The sequence below is a fragment of the Leptonychotes weddellii genome, chromosome 5, assembly GCF_054177405.1.
Source record: "Leptonychotes weddellii isolate Sample4059 chromosome 5, ASM5417740v2, whole genome shotgun sequence".
Classification (NCBI taxonomy): Eukaryota; Metazoa; Chordata; class Mammalia; order Carnivora; family Phocidae; genus Leptonychotes; species Leptonychotes weddellii.
In genome coordinates this window covers 20,079,219-20,103,410 of record NC_138373.1, presented here as the reverse complement: position 1 = coordinate 20,103,410, position 24,192 = coordinate 20,079,219, and the positions used below count along the sequence as shown (strand labels likewise).

The following is a 24,192-nucleotide window of genomic DNA, read 5'->3' as shown; positions in this document are numbered from 1 at the left end:
TATTTTTTATTTATTTTTTAAAGATTTTATTATTTGAGACAGAGCAAACGAGAGAGAGCACAAGCTCTCTGTCAAATACATAAAATCTTAAAAAATATATAAAAACAAACACCTGAAGGAAGTTAGGTCTAAGGTTATCTGTGTGATCCATTTCTAGAGGTGGAAGTGCTTGTGAAAGACAGTTTTCCAGATAGCTAGCCTGGGATCTTAACCCTGTTTATGGAATAATCATCTTTTCTGCAGTGCTTTGAAATGCTACCTTTATCATATACTGAAGTCCCGAATGGGTTTGGTTTTATTAAGATTCACCCTCCGGTGTGTGCCAATACCAAACTGTTTTCATTACTGTAACTTAGCATACATTTTCATGTCAGAGCACCAGCCCCCTTCTCACAGTTCCTTTGCAGATTTTTGTTGGCTTATTTTATTTAACAGATCAACTGTAGCACTGGTTTAGCACTAGTTAATTTATAGATTAATTTAGGGAATATTGAGTCTTCCTAGCTAACAATAGGATGTGCCTTTCATTTTATTCAATTCTTTATCTTTAGTAACAAAATTTTCTTCATAAAGGTCCTACACAGTTTTTTTTGGATTTATTCTAATGGTGTGTTTGTGGGTGGGATATTGTTAAATAGAAAATTTTCTTCTATCATTTTTTTAACTTTCAAACTTTTTCCCAGCTTTTGGGAAATTGACAAAAATTATATGTATTTAAGGTGCACAGCGTGATGATTAATGTACGTATACGTTGTGAAGTTATTACTACAGTCTAATGAATGCATCCACCTCACATAGTTACTCTTTTTTGTGTGTGATATAACACTTAAGTAAGATCTATTCTTTTAATAAACTTCAGGTATACAGTATAGTATTATTAAATGTAGTCATCATACTGTACATTAGATCCCCAGAACTTATTCGTCACTGGAAGTTTGTGCCCTTTGACCAATGTCTCCCTATTTTCCCCACTGTCCAGCCCCAGGCAGTCACCACTCTACGGTCTGGTTCTACGAGTTTGACTTGTTTAGATTCCACCTATGAGTGAGATCATGGAGTGTTTATCTTTCTATGTCTGGCTTGTTTCACTTAGCATAATGTCCTCCAGTTTCATCCATGTTGTTGCAGACGGCTCTTTCATCATATTTTAGAATGAATGGTAGGTGTACATACCCAAGCAATTGATTTTGTGAGTATATACTAATTTTGTAATCATTTATATTTTTAAATTGTTTTATTGTCTCCAGTAGCTTCTGTATTGATTCTCTTGTGTTTCCTTGATCTGCAAATGGTTTTGCTACTTACTTTTCATATTTAAACTTTTTTTGCCCATGTGAATTGGTAGTTAATTCCAGAAAATGTTTTTAAAAATGGTAGGCATTTTTGTCCTGTTTTTTACTTTAATGAGAATATTTCTACTTTAAATATGATGCTGTCTTTTGGCTTGAGATTGCTGTTGTTTGGCTTGAAATACATATTCTTTTAAATCTTGTTTCATTAAGAGCTTACAAAGTCAGGAATCGCTGTTGAACTTTGTTACCTGTATATTCAATATCTGTGGAGATAGTCATTCTGTTTTTTCTCCTTTGACTTGTTAAATTAATAGTACTTGTATACTGTGTATCCACCCTTGCATTTCTGGGCTTAGATGGGATAGTCTTCTTGTAACGCATTGCTAGAGTGTATTTACAAAAATTCTGAATAAATGTATTAGCAAGATATTAATGAATAATAATTGATTTATATCTGATCTTTATTTGGAGGATGTTATCTTTGTCATGTTTTGGTATCAGTGTTCTGCTGGCTTTGTAAAAAATAATTTGGAATTTTTTTCTCCATGCGCTGGAACAATTTAAATTGCATGTGGCTCTCTGTTCTTGGAAAGTTTGGTAGAATTCACCTGGGAAACCAGCGAGACCTGTGCCTGTTGAGAGGTAGACTTTGGCAACTTCCTTACTTTGTTCTAGGGTCATTGTTCTGGTTAAATTAGGCATATTAAGTCTTAAAACTCCCGTAAGTCTAAATAGAAATAAGCAAGACTCTGATAGGACTATTGCATGGAAAGAGCTTGGGCTTTGAGGGCTGGCCCTGTTTGAAACGTGGGCCTCTTGTTAAGGTTAGTGTTTCATCTCTAAGAGTGGGGCTAATCCTTACCTCAAGGTTTGTCCTGAGTATTAAAGAATCTAATGTATAGGAGAGTGCCCTACCGTGTCTGTCTCAGTGTTGATATTTAATACGTGTTAGATATAGGTCATCCCATTCTGTCCTGTTACTTCGTTTTTGTTTGTGGCTTTATTGATCCTATTTGTTCACAGTCCTTCAGTTTGAAATATTTCTCAGTGTCCTTCAGGTCTGTTTGAGACTTCACTCTTTTCACAGTAATCATCATAATTTGATGACTTCATTAGGCATCGCAACTTTGTCTCCAAACGTACACTCTCCATTGGTTTATGTGACTTGACCCCCCCAGAATCTTCACCCTGTACCTGTGAGCCAGGGGTCTCCGATTCACTCGGGTCTTATGTAGCAGAGAAAAAGAAATTACTTATTCTGAAAATCCTGCTAACATCTTTCGGTATATGGTTTAAGTGCTCTTGTCTAGAGGGTAGGGTGTGAAGACACTAGAACCACGTCTTTGTTGTTTCCCTCTTGTTGGGAGTAGTTTCAGTATTATTCTCTTCTCATTGTCATGGGAAACTCTAATTTAAACAGAAAGCTATAGCTTAATTTTTTCCAGTGAAAATTCTGGATGCTCAGCTAGTAGGGAAATTAATACTGCCAGGGATTCTGCTTACAGTGAGGGGTGAGGGTCGATGGCTAGGGAGTGAAGTGTGCTTCAGATCTCAGTTGACATGCTGAAAAAATATTTTTCTATAGAAACAGTGTTCATTTGTATTCATATAAATGCATTGGAGTGCCTAGTTTTGACCAGGCAAAGCTAGGCAGTGGAAATACAAAGATAATGACAAACCTGCTTCTAGTCTTAAGATATTTAGAGAATCATACAGAAGATAGATGTAAGCAGACAATGGCAGGATAGTCTGATAAGAAATATGACAAAGTACTATGGGTTTCGAGAATGAAAGACCCATTAACTGCTAGGAGGTTATGGAAGGTTTCATGTAGGAGGTGACAGTTGAGCTATGTTTGTACCTGAGAAGCATTTTACCAGGCAGAGGGAACAGCATATGCAAAAGCATGAAGAGTGTGAACAAGGTGGGATTAGGGAAGGACAAGGTCATTGTGGCCCAAGGGTGGCATGAAAGAAAGGCCCTTGACTGGATAATAGTCTAGTACCCCGTAGATGTTGTTGGCTAGATGGATGAATAAAAGAATGAATATTAATATATACATCAATAACTGATATATATGATGTAAGGGAATGTAACTACTTTCCCAAAGGAGAGTATATCCCAATTTCAGCTTGAACAGCAATCTTGGAAACACAGTCCTTGTTGCATTGGGTAAGGCTTATTCTAAATCAAATACTAATTTATCTTAGGGATTTTGTCTGCTAGTTAAGTTACACAAAGAACAGTGTATTTTCAGCCTTGGGAGTACCAAAATGTAATGACTCCCAGAAATGAAAAGTAAATGATCTAATCTAACACATTCTATTTACCTGGATAGTTAGTGCTTACCCTTTTTTTGCTGTCTAGCTTAGAAATTCACTTATTTCATCCAAGCCAGCAGTCTCGAAGTAGGGCCATACACCCAGGAGAACACAAGACCGTTTATTTTGGGTTATAGGAAGAAAACATTAACATTTCTATGTCTATGACTTTTTATGCCAGTTGTTTAGTTTACACACATACATGTACACACACACTATGCCCAGCACACACAAATGCACAGCATAGGCGCTCACACACGTGTGTACACAAACACACGCTCCCCCCTCTCTCCTCTTGCCATTTTTTCCTGGAACATGTGATAACACGTGTTGGAGACCACTGATTCAGGTCATCATTGCAAAACATTTTCATAGAGATCTTTAAAAATTTTAAAATTCTGGGTTTTAAAAACAGAATTCCCCTCATTTAATATCATTTTAAAAGAAACACTTTAATGAAATAAAAATAGGTTATAATTCATTTTTAATAACGAATGCACACTTGTGGGTACTTTAAATAGATTTTTACAATGAGGTAGCTTTCAAAGAACAATGCATACTATGTTTTCTCAGTGACATAGTAATGATTCCATAAACATCTTTGCTGGACCCCACCCCTTATCTGATACTCCCCTCCTAAATCAGTTAAAAATCAATATTGCAAAGGCACAGGCAAGCACGTGTCTTGCGCACTGCTTCCCTGGTGCTGTTATTTGGCCCAACAGTGACATCTAGAGTTGGCTGAGGCTTCTGTGTTCTGAGGTTCTGAGGTTTTCTGTTTAACCTCCCGTGTCGGAGCTTCTATATTTTAGCTATCATATTCTTAACTCTATTTTCACTTTTTGTTGGGAGCATGATGTAAGTCATTTTGCATATGCAGGCAGGAAAATGTGCACTCTACTGTTACCCAGTGGCAATACCAGGAGAACGGTGTTTGCTCCAAGGTACTTTGCAAGATGGTTTTTCTTTTCTTTTTCCCCCCCTTTTTTTTTTTAAACTCAAATTTTGGCGCTTCCCTTCCTTTTTCCCCTCCCTCCCATCTTAGTCTCATTGGCCCATCACTTCCACAACCATAAAGACAATTCTTCCACTCAAGACAGAAGCAGACAGAAGCATGGGGTGTGACTTCTAATCTTCAGGGTAGGAGTCCTCACATACCTCGTATGTCAAATGACACAAATATAGGATATATGTTAGGAAAACGGAAATTTTTTAAATGTTAGACTACTCAGAATTCTCCTGGCAAGTTAGAAAGTATTTTCCAGTTGTATTTTGTAGGATTTTAGTATTTTGGGTAATTACTTTTAGTGATAGTTTCCTTGTAGTGTGGCATCCTTCTTTGTGGAGAATTGTCTTTTCCATTTACCTTTGATTGGTTTTTTAAAGCCCTGATGGGCGTATGTCCGATAACACTGCCATAACTTCTGGATTTGGACTTTCAGTGACTTAATTGAAAATTAAAACATCTCTATGATCTTTCATAGTTGGAAAGTGCTCTTCTATTTTCATTAAATGTTGCCTTTCTCCTGCAAGAGTAAATAACAAGCCATATTTAAGGTTGTATAACCGATGATGTCCCACTGCAAGCAACATTTAAACTAGTATGCCCTCCTGTGCCCTCTTGCATTCTGTGTCCCAAGTAGCCTCCAGTAATCTTAAAGGCCCAGTTACTATTCTTCCTATATTTAGAGTAAGACGTGGAACTGAAAATTAATTTTCTTTTCTTTTCTTTTTTTTTTTTTAGCATTTTTTCATTCTTTATTATATTTTATTAAATATATTAAGATTCCCTTCAATTGCATTTTTGTTGTCCATATTGTTGTAGAAGCAACAGGATTATTTGGCCTGTAGTGTTTTCCAGTCTGGGATTTGCTGACCGGAAATTTGAGATTTTGAGATGCTGTTGGGAGAGTCCTGGTTTACATAACAGTACTTACTTCTAGACTTGTCTTCAGGACACTTATCATTGTCTGTTTGCAGAAAAAGATGCTCCGGCCTCAGTAAGGAAAGAGTGAACAGGCATTCATAATTATTCAGAGTAATATCTTAGGTGATTAGACCATTTCTTTATGTATTTGTATACACACTGAAGTATGAAATGACTACTTAGACCACACTCCCTCCTGGATGAAAATCCTTTTTAAAAGTTGTATTAAAAAAAAACACACAACACCTCATATCAGACCCTTGTTACATTTGCCCTCTTTGCAGCTGTTTAAGAAAAAAAATGCTTAGTTGTGTATAAATTCATTATATTATAGTATACATTTTAATTTAAATCTGAGCCACCTGATTGTGCACCCTGGAAACTGAGTATCTGTTCCACTAGCACTAAAACAGCATCTTGTTTGAAAAACCTGTTATAGAGGACTTTAAAGAGACACTGTCAGATATCTCACAGATGATATGAATGCATTCTTCCTGCCACTCTAACCGCAGACTGAAGAAATACTTGATTTTTATTTTCATTAGCTCCCTTTTTCTAATGTGAATTTATTTCTGCCTTGTTAGCAATAAGTGATGTTTTCTGTATAATTTGACCCACAGTTGTTTGCAGCATTTACTTACTGCCCGCTACTGCATGCATGCAAGGATCTTTTAATCCACAAAAGCATCCTTGTCTGAATTGAAAACATTGCCTATACCCAGTGTGTTTCTGACAGATTCCATGTCACTAAGATGTCAACCTGGTCTCTATTTAATATTGTATCAGATGTCCTTTGTTATGTATTTATCAAAACAGGTTCTATATAAAAATGTATTCTATGTGAAAGTCCTCTTTCATATTCCTCTATAGGAAAACATGATTATTGATGGCTTGTTGGTGGCTTAGCTTTTTCACACATGCTTTGTATCTGCATTACATCTCTTTGATATTTTACACTCACAGGTTGTTGTCTTGTTTCCACCTGTCTCTTACTGTATAGTTCCTGAGCAATTTCCTGAAAAATACGTCGGGCACTCCTCTTCTGTAAACACAAATGAGAAAAAATTCCTGTTTCTCTTAGGACTAGAAGAGATGATTATTGCACATCATCTTAGCTTTGTCTTTCTTTACTGCCACCAGTCAGAACCACTACCGCCCCCCCACACACACACACCCCCAACCCCCAGCACATCTACACTGACCATTAACTCTTGTATTTTGAGTATGTTAGGTAGGGTTTATGGTTGAGAATGATCACATTTAAATCATAGTTTACCACTTGAGATTATCCTTGAGTTCTCAGTAATAAGAAATGGTTTCTGTCGTTGAAAGTTACCATGATATTCTCTGTAATTTTTTCATTATTTGGGGTTTGAAATAATTACAACCAGCCACCATTTGAAAGGTATTTTACAAGCGTTGGTTTGTACCTTTTGTGAATCTTTTGTTTCTTTGTTTCTTAAAGAGTTAGATTTTGACTGTAAAGAAGAAAAGGAAAGTCTTATGAGACATTTTATGCACTCAAAACAGTTGTGGCAGATATCTTGTACCATATTAAGATTAAACTAACTTAACATTTAAATGATACACAGAGTTAATTTCTATGTAATTCCTGAGATGCATTTATCATATTAATAAAATAGCAATTCATATTGATATTGACTATAGGCTTTGTTGTGATCCTAATGCAGCATATATGTACCCCCTCTTATAGCCTATGAACAGCCAGAAGATTTTCCTTCTCAAAAACTTTAGGCCTTTTAAAAATATTTTAAGGCAGCTTCTAGTCTCTTTGTTAACCTTAAAGGCTGTTCTTAGGTCTTCTATAGATAACAGTAATGCTTCCCAGCGGAAAGATCACAAATAAGATAGTTATAAAGAAGGATTTCTTATTCTCATATTACTGGTTTTAAAGAGAAACCATTGCAAGTTTTGTACTCTGATTAGTAATAATTTTAGTGATGAGAATTTACGCTTCCATAGACTGTTCCTGCAGGTGGTGTTTCCTGCAGATGTACAGGAGGATGTTAATTAGGTGAGCAATTTCTGAGGCTCACACGTGGAGAGATGGAAATCATTTCCTTATGATAATATTCAAGGCTATAGGGACATCTAGTGCAAGGAAATTTGACTTACTTTGGAAAGGATTACGAAGATCACGAGTGCACCAATAATGTAGATAGAGAGCAGTGATACAACAGCTATCAGGAGGCTGTGTGGTTCCTTCATTTCTTTGTTAATTACAAAAACAGGAAGAGCCACAGTCACTATTGAAACATATTATTGCAAATACATACATAAAGTATAACTGGAGCTACAAGTGTTAGAGGCGAAACATGAACTGCTCTGCTTGGCTCTTCTTTTTTTTTTTAAGATTTTATTTATTTATTTGAGGGAGAGAGAGTACAGGAGCAAGGGCAGTGGGAGAGGGAGAAGCAGACTCCCCTGCTGAGCAGGGAGCCCGATGTGGGGCTCGATCCCAGGACCCTGGGATCATGACCTGAGCCGAAGGCAGACGCTTAAAGACTGAGCCACCCAGGCACCCCTTGGCTCTTCTTTAAACATTATTCAGCGTCTCTTGATTCAGAAGACCCTCAAGCATGTGGTAGAATTAAAAGCAGTTCATCAGTTCTTTAAATATGTTATACCAAAATTGTTACTCATTTTGAAAACTAAAAAAATTTTAAATTCAATTAATTACTTACAATGCTCAGAATCACTTTTTATAGAACACATTATTTGAAGTTAGATAAACATTTTAGGACAGTTTGTTCAAGGACATTTAAAATTTCTTTTGATAGAAATGATGTACAAGGGTCACCAACAGTCTGTTCGTGGAGTTAAGATATTTTTGCCATGTATTTGTGAATGCTGACATTTGTAACCTTGACCTGTTTCGTATAAACAACGAATAGTGCAGTCTGTACAAGGATCTGAGAAGGCCATATGTGGAGGATCTTAGGGCTTACTACACCTTTAAACGACAGGCATTGTTACACATGCCCCTTCTTTCTTTCTTTCTTTCTTTCTTTTTTTTTTTTTTAAAGATTTTATTTATTTATTTGAGAGAGAGAATGAGAGACAGAGAGCACGAGAGGGAAGCGGGTCAGAAGGAGAAGCAGACCCCCTGCTGAGCAGGGAGCCCGATGTGGGACTCGATCCCGGGACTCCAGGATCATGACCTGAGCCGAAGGCAGTCGCTTAACCAACTGAGCCACCCGGGCGCCCCAACACATGCCCCTTCTTTCTAATAAAGTTTTGGAAGTAGAATTATTGAATCCATTTTCACATTCTGAATTTCTCCCTCCTTGTAGGAAGTGTCCCATGCTCTGGGTGGGGATAGAGCAACATGCCATGTCTTCTATTACCTGATTATTTGAGGCACAAAATACAATTAGATTTGTAATTATTATGTGAACAACTTGTACTTTTCAACGAAATATCCCATAGATGCTCATCCTGTGAACTCAGTTTGTACAGCATACATTTTTGTAACAAATTAACCATATCTGTAGAATTTTTTTAAAAAGTTTCAAGTGCTAAATTAGGAGTTCTGTAGAAGAGGCAGGAAATCGCTGTGTCTGTCTTAGTAATACTTCCATTTCTGCTCTTAGAGAAGAATCTGTCTTCACATGAACTTGCAGTCTTGAGACCTTTCATCTCTTTACAAACTATTTTTGGTTTTGGCTAACATTTTTTATAGAAGACTAATACAGGTCTCCAAAGTTGTTGTATATTTGTTTTAATATCTGTAGCTGACATTTATTTAAGCATACTTGCTATAAGCCAGGCATCATCAAAAGTTTTATATGTATTAACTCATTTATAATTTATCTTATGGGTGAGAATAAACTAAGGTTAAATGACAATGGGATACCAAAAGCCCATTAGAACACCCCTAGTAATTAAAAGCAGGAATTATAATACAGGATGATCTCGGGTCCCTAAAGTCCTATTTTAAAGTGGTAGGGCTGGTTGATTTTGAGTTAATGTTTTAATGATTTCAGTGCTCATCGTACCAGAGTCCTTTTTAATGGAAGAGATCCAAAAAAGTCAAGGACTATTTCCCTTCTCTTCTTTCCCCCAGAATTGTGTGAAGCTTTTTTCCTGAAATTTCTCGATTTTTTGATTTATAGGATGTAACTGGGTTCAAGACCCTCACTTGAATGAGGAAATTGTCATAGGTTTTAGCAAATCTCAAGAAGTCAGCGTCACACAGCTCTCTTTCTGTTTTTCTGTCCGTGTAGAATGGGTGGGGTCAGAGGTCCCCCAGTGGCTTCTCCTCAAATTTGTGTTTATTCTCCATACTGCCTTTTTTCCCCCCCACAGGTCCAATTTATTGGTCACTTCTGCTTTGTTCTAGATAGTGCAATGCCAGCCCAGTTCCCGAACAAGCTGCTCGCTAATCATCCCAAGTTTCCCTTTGGACTTGGCACATTACCAGTCACTGTCATTCACAGAAGGAGGACCTGCTGGCCAGCCTGCGCTAGTAGTGTCTGGGCACAGAGAGACAGCCCTGACTTTGTGTCTGTGGAGGCTGGGAGATGGGACTGGAGTAGTGCTTCAGTGTCCTGTCAGCTTGTGTCAGATCACGCCCTTCACTGGCTAGGGTGTTGAGTTAGCACATCTGTCCCTTCATCTCTGCATATAAGTAACGTAATGCATTCAAAGGGCTGAGCAAAGCCTCGGCTGACTGACCTCTTACCACCAGTATGGTCCCTTCTCCGGTCCGCTTAGCTCCCGGTTCCTTTGACTTGGGAAAGACGATTCCACAGATGTAGATGGCGCTGTCATTCAGAGCCACCCTGTTTACAGTGAGGGAGACTGCTCTTTCTGTGAGGACTTCCTTCACTGTGAATTTGCCTGCATCCCCGGTGCAGCCATCCACGCATAGGTTTTCGGGCTGGTCCGCACCGTAGCGAAACCACAGGCTTTGTGGTTGCTCTGAAGGGCACCCCGTGTGGGAGAAGGAACACTGAATGGTTGCGGCCCCTTGAGTGTGGGCTACTTCGAGGTAAGGCGGTTGATGGACAAAGACCATACACTCATGTGTAGCACCTGTGGGAGGAAGCGCACGAGCCATGTTTAGGGGGCTTCTCACTTCCCTTTGCCTGTGCTTCTGTTTTACTGACATTTGGGGGCTAGGGAACTCCAGAGTCCTTTCTTTTCCTTACCGCTTCCCAGCACAAACAAGACTATACTAATAAGACAGCAGTGGTCCTCACTTTTCCTAACCCCTCGCACTCGCTGACCTTACCCTGCTGTCGGCTATGATGTCTGGTTACTTGAGGACAGAGAGGTTCCAGTAGAATCAGCGTGGCGGGCAGAGGTGGCAGCAGATCTGGAGTCAGGAACTGGGGGACCCCAAGTTTACTCTTGGTGACCTTATAAGCTTTCCCTTGATCGCTAAGCATGCTGTCCCATCTGTACCCCCGGCCTCCCAGGAGCCTTGTGGTCAGTGCGGTAACCTCATGCAGGTGTCGCTGCTGACTGAGCACAGGAGTGAAGGGATTTTCTTTTTCTTTGGCCTTGTGAGGGTTGGGATTGCTAGGAATTCATGGCAATTCACAATTACTCCTTTGTAAGCCTGGTTGTCCCTACAGGACACATAAAAGACAAGGTGCACACCTGGGGAAATACAGCCCTGGCTTAGCCTCCAGCATATTTGGTTACCAAGCCGAGACCTAATGAGTTAGCCATGCCACAGTGAGCAGATTTGATTTCTTCCCTGCACCAGCACCCTGCTTTGTAGTCCCTGGTAGCTTCTGTCTCGTTTGATGAACAGTGTTGTGATAAAGAGCACAGACTTGAGTTCAGATCCTAGCTTTGTGGTCTGTAGCAAAGTGGGGATAGTATATGCAGCTCAAGGAGTTAGTGGGAGGTTTAAGTGCATAAGGAATACTTAGTTGGCTAAGCCTTGATAAGAATTTAATAAAAGGTAGCTAGTTCTGCTGCCGCGCTTGTCTCTACTTCTGTTCCCATGGTGTCACGTGCCCGTTTTAGGGATAATCATGGGTATCTCAGCGGGTGTCTCAGCGGGCGTTGGCAGGCCCAGGACTAGACACCCCGTCCAGTGCTCTCTCTGCCGAATGCTTCATCCAGATTATGCCGCCTGGGTCCCCACCTTGGCCTTCTAATCCCAGGCCCGTGAGGTGGAAAGCCACTCTGAGGTTTACAGATGGGAAGATCTGCCCTAAACCCTTTTTGGGGTAAGGGAGGGTCTACGTAAAATAGTATTGGTTGAGACAAATTGGAATTTATGCAAGTTTTTAGTTTGACTTCTGCCTGGTTATGTGTTTGTACTTCTAATGGGGCTACCTCTGAGTAGGAGACATGAGGCTGTATTTACCAGACTTAGAGGAGTGAGTCCAATCCCTCACCTGCAGACGAGTGAGGAGCCTTCTTTGGAATGTGTTCCAAATGGTCTTATTTGTCTGAGTTTGTCCTTTGCTACTCTAAATGAAATTGAAAAGTAATCCAAGTGGTCTGATGCTTGAATTTCAGACAAGATTTTTGTTTTGTTTTTTGACTTAATGGTTTTCTTAGTCTTCATCCAGAACCAGAAGATAAATTAAAATTAGAATCATGGCATTTGTGATGCAGATATATTCTCCCCATGTTTTAATTTTAGTATATGTACGATCTGAGATGAGCTGGGAGTTTTTTGATGACCTGATAAATATAGACCAGAGGAGAGGGTAAGGTCACCTGGAGAAAGACCAGCAGGCTCCTCACTCGTCTGCAGGTGAGGGATTGGACTCACTCCTAAGTCTGGTAAATACAGCCTCATGTCTCCTACTCAGAGGCAGCCCCATTAGAAGTACAAACACTTTGCAAGTTATGATCAATATATATTGGGGGTTTCAAATGGAGTTGGGCCTGCCAAGATCTAACAGTTAACCAATAGCATCTCAGTCTGAAGTCCTTTTTCAGATAGTCTTTTTTTTTTAAAGATTTTATTTATTTATTTGAGAGAGAGAGAATGAGAGAGAGAGAGAGAACACCTGAGAGGGGATAGGGTCAGAGGACGAAGCAGACTCCCTGCCGAGCAGGAAGCCCGATGCGGGACTCGATCCAGGGACTCCAGGATCATGACCTTAGCCGAAGGCAGTCACTTAACCAACTGAGCCACCCAGGCGCCCCCTTTTTCAGATAGTCTTAAAAGGGAAGCTGACTTAAAAATTTTGGAGAACTAATGTTCCAGGGAAGAAGAAATATTTGCAACTTTGGAGTTTCATGTCTCCACTTCCAACTTCTGAGTGTCAGAGAAGAGCGGTCAAGGACTTCCTTTGAGAGTGCTGACGGGTTGAGGAAACGCCTGCCCCTCCCCCACACCAGTGACACAGCCTCTTCGCCAAAGAGAGAAGTTTGGGTAATGGGTCACACCAAGCCTAGTCCTGCAAGAATTTCTCTTTAAGAATTCTCTTACCCTATAGGATTCTTTTTTTTTTTTTTCCCAATGCAGTATGCTCTGCAATGGCTGAAAGTTTATCTTCTTGGTGGAGGGAATAAAAGAAAGATCACTTTAGGGGCACCTGGGTGGCTCAGTTGGTTAAGCGTCTGACTCTCGATTCTCTCTCTCCCTCAGTCCCTCCCCCACCCCCCTCTTAAAAAAATCACTTTACTGTGATCCAGGCTGGAAAATAAATAGAAAACTGATTTTTGACACTTCATCACATGGAGAATTTCAAGCATGCGCAGAAGCAGCAGGCTAGCACGGTGAACTCCCTGCTGCTTGTTGCCGCAGTCTTGTCTCGCCTCTCCCCGCACCTGCTCCTTCACCGCCCCCAACCTGCTCCTTCACTCCCACATGATTTTTGGGTAAATCTCAGATATTCTATCTTCATATCTGTCAGAGTAGATCTTTAAAAAATAAGGATTCTTTTTTAAAATAATACTAATGAAAATAGTTTATGGAAGTCATTTATATGGATTAGGAAAAAAAATCAGAATATTACTGAAATCAGGGCGCCTGGGTGGCTCAGTTGGTTGGGTGACTGCCTTCGGCTCAGGTCATGATCCTGGAGTCCCGTGATCGAGTTCCGCATCGGGCTCCCTGCTCGGCAGGGAGTCTGCTTCTCCCTATGACCCTCCCCCCTCTCATGTGCTCTCTCTCATTCTCTCTCTCTCAAATAAATAAATAAAATCTTAAAAAAAAAAAAAAAGAATATTACTGAAATCACTCATAGTCCTTGTGCTCAAAATAACCATTGTTAACATTTTGATATATTTCTTTACAGATGAGAAAAAAACAATTTTAAGAGCTTTTGCTACCTTCCCTGTCCTATGACACAGACTCTGTGAGCAACTCTGAGATTATTAGCTTTATTACAACTATGATGAGATGGGTTATTAGAACCACTTTCTCCTTCATAGAGGAAAAAGTATAAGCAGAATTTTAAAAATATATCTATCATGGGACGGTTATGCTCTATGGAAGGAGCCATGGCAGCTTTTTTTTTTTTTTAAATGACAGGTACTTTTTAATTTACCGCAATCTGGCTTTTCAGACACCTTATTCTTTGAAAATATTCAGTAAGTACTGTGTAGTGCCTATCCTGTGCAGTGCGCATTTGCCCGTACAGATACGACATTGTTGTGACTAGCACACGCGATTTTAAGAACATTTTCAACCCTTTGTTTGGTGAGGTGCTCTGCTTTAAAGCATCAAAGGGAATTTTCAAGGTTAATCTGAAACTTCCTCAGCTATTCTTTTATTACACTATTTGTCTTGGGAAAAGAGACCATTTCCATAGCATTAGACATTGAAAAATTAATCTGTAGGGGCTTAAAATATAAATGCATTAGTGAGGAATAGTGATTGATTAGATAAAATGGAGGAGAAAAGAAAGAATCTTACCGACATAAAAGAGAATCAGATTGATTTCCAGGCCGAGAATGATCCTGCCTCCCTTCACAGTCTCCATTTCTTGGGGTGTGTGCGTGCGGTGGTGGTCACTGTGCATTTGAGGAGAGTTGGCTCTTTTTTTTCTGTCTCTTTAGAAAAGGAAGAACTGAAGAGAGGAACTCTTATTAAGGAACCATAACCGGGAACTTTTTGAAATTGTGTAAAAAATTGTTTGTAATCCAGTTTCACCACTTAAGAGTTGAGGTTTTAGCCTAGAGCACATTTCTAAATATCCATATGGTTAATTTTTTCTTGGGCTTGTAGATGTTTTGAGGGAGATTTTGATTTACACATAGTGTGTATGCCCAGGAAAGAGTATTGTTTGACAGGTTATTGGTACTTTAAATTTCCAGAGTAGTTCGGTTGCTGATGCTGGGGCACCTACTGTGTGCTCAGTGCTGGGCCAGTAACACTGGAAAGCTGGAAGAAGCAGAAGGAGGTGTCTTCATGTAGTGAGGAGAGAAAAATTAGTGACCAGTACATCGTGGTACAATGAAGAAACGTGTGGCATTAGCGAGTTGTACCTCAGATTTGTGTAACCCCTTGTTACTCTGTTGTTGAAACCAAGTGTGGGCCCTCTGTCGTGGTTCCCTCTTGCCCCCTCTCCTGCCCTGCGGAGATCTCATCGTCAGGTTCTTCCCTGGAAGCAGCAGAAACGGACTCTGGCTGACTTCAGTGAGGGAACTGAAAGGATTCGAGGGTAGCTCACACAGTCACGGGAGGCTTGGAGAATCACGTGTGGGGTCTCCAGCCAAGACAGACGCCTCAGATCATGCTGTACAACTGATCGGAAGGGTGTGCTGCTGCTGCCAAGCACTAGGGACCGTGGCACGGACCACACTCTGCTGTTCATACCACCTGATGCCGCCCCAGCTGCGTGGTCTCGTGGTCACTTCTCTGGGTCACTTGCTCTTCATTCCACGTGTCAGGCGAGTGTGTCCGAGCATAGGTCATGTGCCAGTGCCTGCCTTCGCTGCCTCTCCGACACGATTCTAGGAAGAGGGTTCAGGTGCTGGGCCACCAAGAGGAGCGACAGATCTTTCCACTGTAGTGTCTGGACTCTTGGCACCTATTGATGATGTCTTTTCTCACAGAAAGCCACTCTCTGTCTGAAGTTAGTAATACTTTTAACATGTGTGCATTTTTTTAACATCACAAGTCCTAAAACCACCCCAGAACTGACATATACCATTACCTTTGTGTCCACGTGTCTGGACCCAATGCCTGGTGTGAACTTGAAGGCCTGAAGACCTTATCCAGGCGCCTCCACCCCCATTCCACAGGCATGTGACGCTCATGGGCTTGGAAGGGACAGATTCAGACTTCAGGCACTAGTCCAAAAAATGCTAGGCTGACGCGTCCATTCTAGTGCTCTACCTTTCTCTGGTTTTGGAGCTTAACTTTTATAAAAGTGTTATGAAAAGTTAGGGAGTGGATCACCTTCCCTTGAAAAACACACCGATGATCTGTCTTTATAAATTAAAAGCCTTCATTAGTCTATTTTCAGCCTGATAAACCTTTCTAGTTAATACATTGCATACATTTACTACATCATGGGTATATTTTCTTGCATTTATCCCTAAACCTTCTTTCACATTTTATGGGTAACTCTCTGCTTCCATTTTCCTGTATTTAATGAGGAGTTCTCCAAAACCATGAACACTAACAACCCAGTTGGTCTAATGGAGGGTAATATCTAAAACTGTCAGAGAAGGTAAAAGTATGGGCTTTGGATCCAGATAAACCTGGGATTACATTTCTGCTCTTATCCTCACTAACCTTGCAGGCTTGGGCGAGTTCCTCAGCCCTCTGCGTCCATACTTCATCTCTTTGTCCTCCTCAGAGGGTATCGGGGAGATGAGTCATCGAAGCACCCAGTGCTTGGCACATACCAAGTCCTTGGCAAATGTTGTTCTTCCTCCCTTCTCTCTTTGAATAACTTGTTTGTTCAAGAATTTAACTTAATGTTTCTATTTGTTTTAGTAGGTGGCAAGTGGGAGAAACCATCAGAAATTTTAGAAATCAAGGGACAGAATTGGGAAGAACAAGTGAATAGTCTGCCTGAAGTTTTCAGAAAAGCTGGTTTTGTTATTGAAGCTTTCACCAGACTACCATACCTGTGTGAAGGCGACATGTATAATGACTACTATGTTCTGGATGATGCTGTCTTTGTTCTCAAACCAGTATAAACACGTGGAGGCCCGAGTCTTCAGCGCCCACCCCAAGAATGTACACTCCAGAAGAGGGTCTGCGTTTGTGATTATGTGAAGGGAGGACCTTTGGGGACTGCCATTCTGAATATCATGTAGGAATTTAAAAAGCCAAAATACTAATTATTTCTTTGTAGTGTGTAAAAGGAATGTTTTTAAAAAACAAAACCCAACTCTTTGAGGATTTTTATCAACTCTTTACTCAGTATACAGGTCACACTCCAAGTATGGAAGATATTTTTTATACTTAATTACAGTAGGGACTCATTCCCAGTCAAAGCAATAGTCACGACCTCACATGGAACCAATAAATACGGATGATTGTTTTTAATAAAATGAAGACTGGCAATAAAGCTGTCCGTTCAGTTGCAAATATTTGGTTATAAGGTATAGCCACTGATACTCTTTCATGTTTAGAAATTCTTTGTCATTATTCAAAAAATGTTTTTAATCACGCTAATAAACTTTTTTGGAGATGACTCTGGCATCATGTTTGAGTTAATATAAGGCTTCCTTCCCTAGGATCTTTTATTGCTTTGGCTTCAGGGGTGCCCAAATAGGAGCAGTATGTGACAAATGCAGTCAGGACTATGTTACTGGGTGGGAGCCAGGGGATTATTGCAGACTGGTGAGCCCTGAACCGAGGCAGTCTAGACCAACCCTTGGAAGAACAACCTCATTCAGATCTAGTACTTCAGGGGCCACCCCCCGTTCCCCATTTCATGTTGCTTTGGGAAATGCAAAACACTGGCTTCTGAATTCTGCTTTTCTGGATAATCTCAGGTTCTCAGAATTGGAACATTTGATGGTGGCTGCTGACAAAATGCAGCCTCAAAATGTTTTAATTCCACTTCTTACTCTACACGTGTATACCTCTTTCCCAGAACCTGGTTCTTCCTGAAATCCGTAACTGAGTTTATTTGCCAAGAATATGGATTGATGAAGACCCTGTCAGACTCCTACATTCTAGAATCCATGAGTGCCTCCAGCCATATACCCCCAAATGTTGCAATAGAGGAACTCATTAGCAAGATCAATAACCACTGTGCATATTCCAAAGAGAGCAGAGCACTTAACCCAGAATCTAAAATCTCAGTAATAACAGAGGCGCGGATTTGAGATTGTGGTTATTAACAATATGTTATTCTCATGACTTTATTTCTTTTTTTCAGCCAGGTGTTTCATTAAATATTCTCATTTATATGCTCATAGAAGTCATCAAGTCAACACGTTTACTGCAACACCTGGGTATAAAGGAGAATGAAAGCCTTGAGAAGAATTACTTTATTATTACATTCCCACATCCTCACACCAATATCTTCCACTGTTATTGTGTTGTCATAAGAAGAGTTGGGTTATATGATTTATGCAAAATTGTTATTGGTGCATTCTAGTGCTTTTTTTCCTCCCAGGAATTCAAATAAGTGAAATGCGAATACTTAGCACCCTGGATTATAAAAATAGAGGAAATGAGTAAACTTAATGTCGTTGTTCAACAGTTGAGTTTTGTTTCTTTATAAACTGTCATAATCTTGCTGTTTAGACTGTCGAACAAGAGTGCAAGAGTAATGGATGTTCAAAGAGGCAGGTTGCTGCAAAGTGTTTCATAATTTTGAAATCAAGAATTAATCTGATGGTCTATTAAAAAAAAACCCTCGCTTCTTTATCCCCCCAAAAAGCAGAGAAAGCACACTCATTTATGCATTTCAGAGATACAAATAGTTTCTCAAAATCAGGTTCTCTGAAGACCAATATACTAACAGTTCAGTTTTAGGATGAAAATTTAAACCAGCAAATCCTAGCACATTTGATACTTGGTCTTGAAAGTCTTGGTGGTGTGTCGCCACTCCACTAGGTGGCAGTGTTGCTTACTGAGTGTCAATGGCTTCCGCCCCCCACCCCCCAATGGAATCCTGTTTTTTTCCCCAAAGTACAATAAAGCTGCCTTCTTGTCTGCACCAGTCTTCGTGTAAGTGCTTCATATCAAATTTAAGGTTGTGCTGGAGAAATTAAGAGGAGCTCTATTTGTGGTCAAAGCAAGTTAACCTATTGACCTGGAAGGTCACGGGGAAAGGCAAGGCAAGCTGCACCTGTGATTCACAGCCCCTTGCACCTGCAGCACGAGCCCCTTGAGTGTTGAGCCACTGGTTGCAGAGACGGGAAGGAGAGAAGGTACAATACCCTCAGTCATTTCTCCCTTGTGCAGAGTAGTTAAAAGCGATAGTGTATTTTGCCCTTCTATATGTCTTACCAGTTTCTACGCAGTTGACCTTTAACAGCAAAGAAGCTGGGCTGGGAAATAAACTGAAACTTAGTTGTTTCAAGTCATCTTTCTGATTAAAACTTTGTTTTCCCTTAGATCTGAGTACAGCGTTGAAATAGACTCGTTACTGAAGATGTTTTCATCAATTGCTTCCTACTACTTGGTTACTGATTGAAGTGTTTCATGGTCCTTTTCTCTAACAACTACAGCACATATTCAACATGGACTTCCAGTGGCTGAAGTGATCCCCCACGTTTGTGCAGATGGCTGTGTACCCCCAAATTCGCTTCTAGCCAGTGCCTCCATATTACAGCTGGAAGACCCTGCGCCGAGTCGGGGCTGTCTGGTCTGACTTGCACTACCTAGGCACCCACTGAGCACATACTTGGCTTAAAATTGACCTGAAATGGGATGCTCACAACCTTACAACCAACTTAAAAGATAAAATGGCAGGAATTGGCAGAAGGAAGTTCACATTGTACCCACGCTAAGAAACATTTGTTCGTTACCTAAGTGAAAATATGCACCCAGAATTATTAAGGAAATATTGCCGCAATATAAAATTCAACAGCCTGCCTTTTTGCAGTTAGTGGATGATGAGGCAATAGGCCACAGTGAATGGCACAATAAAAATTAAAATTTCATATCTACTGTAGCTATGTATAGGCATTCATATTTTGCTGCTTCCTTTATCAATTCTAATATATTTGTGTTGTCTTTGTCTACTATGTAGGAATTAATTTGAACTTTTTTAAGTTGTCACTTGCTCTTTAAAAATTTATTTTTAAATAAATTTTTATTTTCATATAATGTTAGATTTGGAGAAATCTTACGGAGATAGCACAGAGAGTTCCTGTACACCTTTTACCTCGTTTCCCTAATGTTAACGCTTTATGTAGCCGTGGTGTTTGTTAACACTAAGAAATTAGCATTGGTATATTAAGTAAACGCCAGTACTGGGATTTTGCCCATTTTCCCATTAATGAACTTCTTCTGTTTTAGGAGCCAATTCAGAATATCATATCCCATTTAGTTGCTTACTTTAAAAATTATTAGGGGCGCCTGGGTGGCTCAGTTGGTTGAGCGTCTGCCTTCGACTCAGGTCATGATCCCGGGATTCCGGGATCGAGTCTCGCGTCAGGCTCCCTGCTCAGCGGGAAGTCTGCTTCTCCCTCTGCCCTTCACCCTGCTTCTCCCTCTGCCCTTCACCCTGCTTGTGCTCTGTTGCTCTCAAATAAATAAATAAATAATTATTAGTGTTTGCTGACATGACCCCATTATTTATCTTCCAATTTTTTTTAAGTTGTAGTAAAATAAACATAACAAAATTTACCACCTTAGTCATCTTTAGGTGTACAGTTCAGTGGTATTTAGTACATTCATACTGTGCAACCATCACCGTCTATTTTTAGAACTATTCATCTCGTAAAACTGAAACTCCGTGCCCATTAACGACTTCCCATTCCCCCTTCCTCCAGCCCCTGGAAGCCACCATTCTGTTTTCTATGAATTTGACTACTCTAGGTTGCTCATGTATGTGGAATCATACAGCATTTGTCCTTTTGTGACGGGGTTATTTCACTCAGCATAACGTTCTCAAGGTTCAGCCACGTGGTAGCATGTGTCAAAATTTCTTTCCTTTTTTTAAAAAAGTATTTTTTTTTTTAAAGATTTTATTTATTTGACAGAGAGAGAGAGAGACAGCTAGAGAGGGAACACAAGCAGGGGGAGTGGGAGAGGGAGAAGCAGGCTCCCGGCCGAGCAGAGAGCCCGATGCGGGGCTCGATCCCAGGACCCTGGGATCATGACCTGAGCCGAAGGCAGACGCTTAACGACTGAGCCACCCAGGTGCCCCTTTAAAAAAGTATTTTATTTATTTATTTGACAGATATAGCGAGAGAGGGAACACAAGCAGGGGGAGTGGGAGAGGGAGAAGCAGGCTTCCCGCGGAGCAGGGAGCCCGATGCGGGGCTCGATCCCAGGACCCTGGGATCATGACCTGAGCCAAAGGCAGACACTTAACGACTGAGCCACCCAGGCACCCCCTTTTTAAAAATTTTTTAATTCCAGCATAGTTAGTTAGCATATAGAGTTATATTAGTTTCAGGTGTACAGTATAGTGATTCAGCAGGTCCATATATCACCCAGTGCTTGTCAAGAGAAGTGCTTTCACTTCTTTTGAGTATATGCTCAGAAGTGGAACTGCTGGTTCATATGGGAATTCCCTGTTTACTTTTTTTAGGAATTGCCATACTGTTTTCCACTGCACCATTTACACTCCTAACACTGCACAGGGTTCCAGTTTCTCCACATTCTTCCAAATGCTTGTTCTTTTCTGTTTTTCTTCATAAGTAGCCATCCTAGTGGATGTGAGGTGTTATCTCATTGTGGGTTTGATTTGGATTCCTTATGATTTGTTTTTATAGCACAACTTGTATGCCATTGGGTTTCATTTACTAGTAATTTGTGCTTTGTGGCTCGCTATTTATATTGATATCACTGAATTGGAATCCGTGCTCACTGATATCAAAGTGCTTCTTTTTAGCTATGACATTTTATACTTTTGGAGAATTAGGAGAGTCCTGTTACATAACTAGAACTTAAGATTTCCCTCTGGATTTTAGAGTCAGTATGCTGTAGTCTCATGAACTAAAAAACAGTATTTTTGTTACAAGACCATTTAAAAATCATTTTGAATATATGCAAAAATGAAAGGATTTACCCCCCCCCAAATAAATGACCATGTAAAATTGGAATGCCTTATACATCTACACTTCTTAAGTTCTGGAAAATAATTAAGAGCAGGTACAATGCCCGAATGTTGTTTTCTTATAGCCTGTTTAGAAGTCAACACAGAATATTGTGTTTTGTTTTGTTTTCAGAATATTGGTTTTAAATACCCTTCAACTGACCTCAACATTTTTCAAATGGTAGAGTTGAGGTGGTTGAGAATACATTGGCAGTCCTTTTTATACTCAGCAGAACAAAACAGGTTTTCCTACACTTGATTTTGCCACCATTTTTTTTTTTTTAGTTTTAAAAATTTAATTTTAATTTTTTAATGTAAGCTCCATACCCAACATGAGACTTGAATTCACAACCCCAAGGTCAAGAATCACATGCTTTACCAACTAAGCCAGCCAGGCACCCCTGCTGCCTTGTTTTTATTATTTATAACATGGCTGTGACTGATCATAAAGCCCTACTGGCTTTTGCATTATAAGTAACATGTTTGTTATAGACATAGTAGAAATACACAGAGGTGAAAAGAAGAAAGTGCAAATAAACTTCACCTAGCCTACAACCCTGAGAGAACCAGTATTAACATTTTAGTATATGCCCTTTCAGACTTTTTCTACACACGTAGGTACCTCCCCCCCCACATTTATAAACTTTTAACATTAAAAAAAAGTAAAAATGAAAAGATACTCTTATCCTTCCAGGATGAATCATGTGAAACTCATAGACACCTGTTTTCTAAATCAAAACTTGACAAAGGATGAAAGACATTTCCCATCATTTAAGGCTTGAGAGTGAGCTTCTTGTTTAAAGGATTAAACCAAGAGCTGGGGATAAAAGAATTTTTTTTTTTTTGAGAACACTAAACACTAATATTATATAAATATTGACCGGATGAGCAACAGAACAGTACAGGTGGCCATTTCTTTCTTTTTTTTAAGACTTTATTTATTTGACAGAGAGACACAGCAAGAGGGAACACAAGCAGGGGGAGTGGGAGAGGGAGAAGCAGCCTTCCCGCTGAGCAGGGAGTCAGATGTGGGGCTCTGTCCCAGGGCCCTGGGATCATGACCTGAGCCGAAGGCAGATGGTTAAAGACTGAGCCACCCAGGTGCCCCTAGGTGGTCATTTCTGAAGACAATCTCTAATTTTGCCAATGACAAAATAATGTCGGCATTAGGCATTTTAACTATTTTAAAAAGTTCAGGTACTGAGATGTGTTTTGTTAAATATGAAGGATTGCAAGGAAATCTCTAGAATTCACAATTCTATTTTCACTAGAAAAGAGGTAAAAGTTATGCATAATCCCAAACCGTAACACTTCGATCAACTCCCTTCCAGTTTTAATAAAAGTGCATATTACTTAATATTTGACTTTTTGTGGTTCTTCCTTGTGTTACTATTACATGGTCTTTGTTAATGCCCATTTTAATGGCTATGTAACCCATAGAGTTGCTGTATCACACTTGATGTAACCATTTCTTTATTGGTGTACACTTACACTGGGTCTTTTTCTACCACCACTTGCTGTGTGTGTATATACTTAATGCTGGGGCAGTAAATATTTTGGTGCACGAGCCTTTTTTAACTTGGGAGGAATTTATCTTTTTCCCTTCAGACAAATCAGGTCACATTTACGGACCAACCGGTCTGAACATATTCACAGTTCTTATTATTCAAAAAAAAATTTCATTATGGACAAATCCCAAGCTCTTAAAAAGGAAGAAAGGTAATAATTACCCCTCTTCACTGGCTTCAACGATTATCCACGCATGGCTCAATCTTGTTTCACCTAGGCTCCTGCCGCTTCGGGACCCCTTTACTTCCAAGCAAATCCCAGACATCATGTTTCAGTTTTGCAGACATATATCTACAAAAGAGAAGGACTTTTAAGAGAACCACATTACAATGCTCACACCTAAAAAACTTCACCTTTGCCTATCCAGTGACCACACTGCTCCAACTGTCATAATTTTTAACAGTCTGTTTGCATCCGGATCAAATAAAGTCCCACGTTGCAAGTGGTGGCTCTATCTTTTTTTTTTTTTTAAGATTTTATTTATTTGATAGAGACACAGTGAGAGAAGGAACACAAGCAGGGGGAGTGAGAGAGGGAGAAGCAGGCTTCCCGCCGAGCAGGGAGCCCGATGCGGGGCTCGATGCGGGGCTCGATGCGGGGCTCGATGCGGGGCTCGATGCGGGGCTCGATCCCAGGACTCCGGGATCATGACCTGAGCTGAAGGCAGACACTTAACGACTGAGCCACCCAGGCGCCCCATGGTGGCTCTATCTTCAGCTCTTCATCCTCCCTGGCCGGCCGCAATCTCAGAGAGGGCCCAGGCGGCGTGCATTCTGTGCGTCTGCGTCTGGCACGCTCGGCTCTGCGACCCCCCCCCCGCCCACCCGCCCGGCTCTCTGTGCGAGGGTTTCCACTCGAAGCCAGCGAGGAGGAGGTCGCGCCACGCCGGCTGGCGCCGCCCCCGCCACTCCGGCCGCCCCGGGGGAGCCCTGCGGCCCCGCCCCGCGCCCCCG

General features: G+C 40.5%; 2 protein-coding genes across 5 annotated transcripts in view; one reads left to right on the top strand and one right to left on the bottom strand.

The window, feature by feature from the left end:
- Positions 1-23,027, top strand: part of METTL9 (methyltransferase 9, His-X-His N1(pi)-histidine) — a 51,032-nt gene extending 28,005 nt beyond the window's left edge. Inside the window, exon 5 of one of the 3 annotated variants that reach the window (XM_031025336.2) lies at positions 19,018-23,027. In XM_031025336.2, the coding sequence (XP_030881196.1) occupies positions 19,018-19,040 (23 nt within the window). In that variant the 3' untranslated portion in view covers positions 19,041-23,027. Of the gene's footprint in view, positions 1-16,431; positions 17,138-19,017 lie in introns of those variants that run through there. The other 2 variants (XM_006730803.2, XM_006730802.2) reach the window with 2 other exon arrangements.
- On the bottom strand, positions 4,081-14,884 carry IGSF6 (immunoglobulin superfamily member 6). Of its 2 annotated transcripts, XM_031025337.2 has the most exons (7): positions 14,401-14,879; positions 10,239-10,598; positions 7,677-7,771; positions 6,971-7,018; positions 6,502-6,582; positions 5,551-5,609; positions 4,081-5,139 (listed from the first exon to the last, which is right to left on the bottom strand). In XM_031025337.2, the coding sequence occupies exons 1-6, from the start codon at positions 14,504-14,506 to the stop codon at positions 5,577-5,579; spliced, it is 723 nt and encodes a 240-aa protein (XP_030881197.1). In that variant the 5' UTR covers positions 14,507-14,879; the 3' UTR covers positions 4,081-5,139; positions 5,551-5,576. The 2 variants fall into 2 exon arrangements, 1 of the variants encoding a protein (XP_030881197.1); XR_014145309.1 differs by having other exon boundaries at positions 5,551-6,582; positions 14,401-14,884.
- Positions 23,028-24,192: the final 1,165 nt, after the last annotated feature.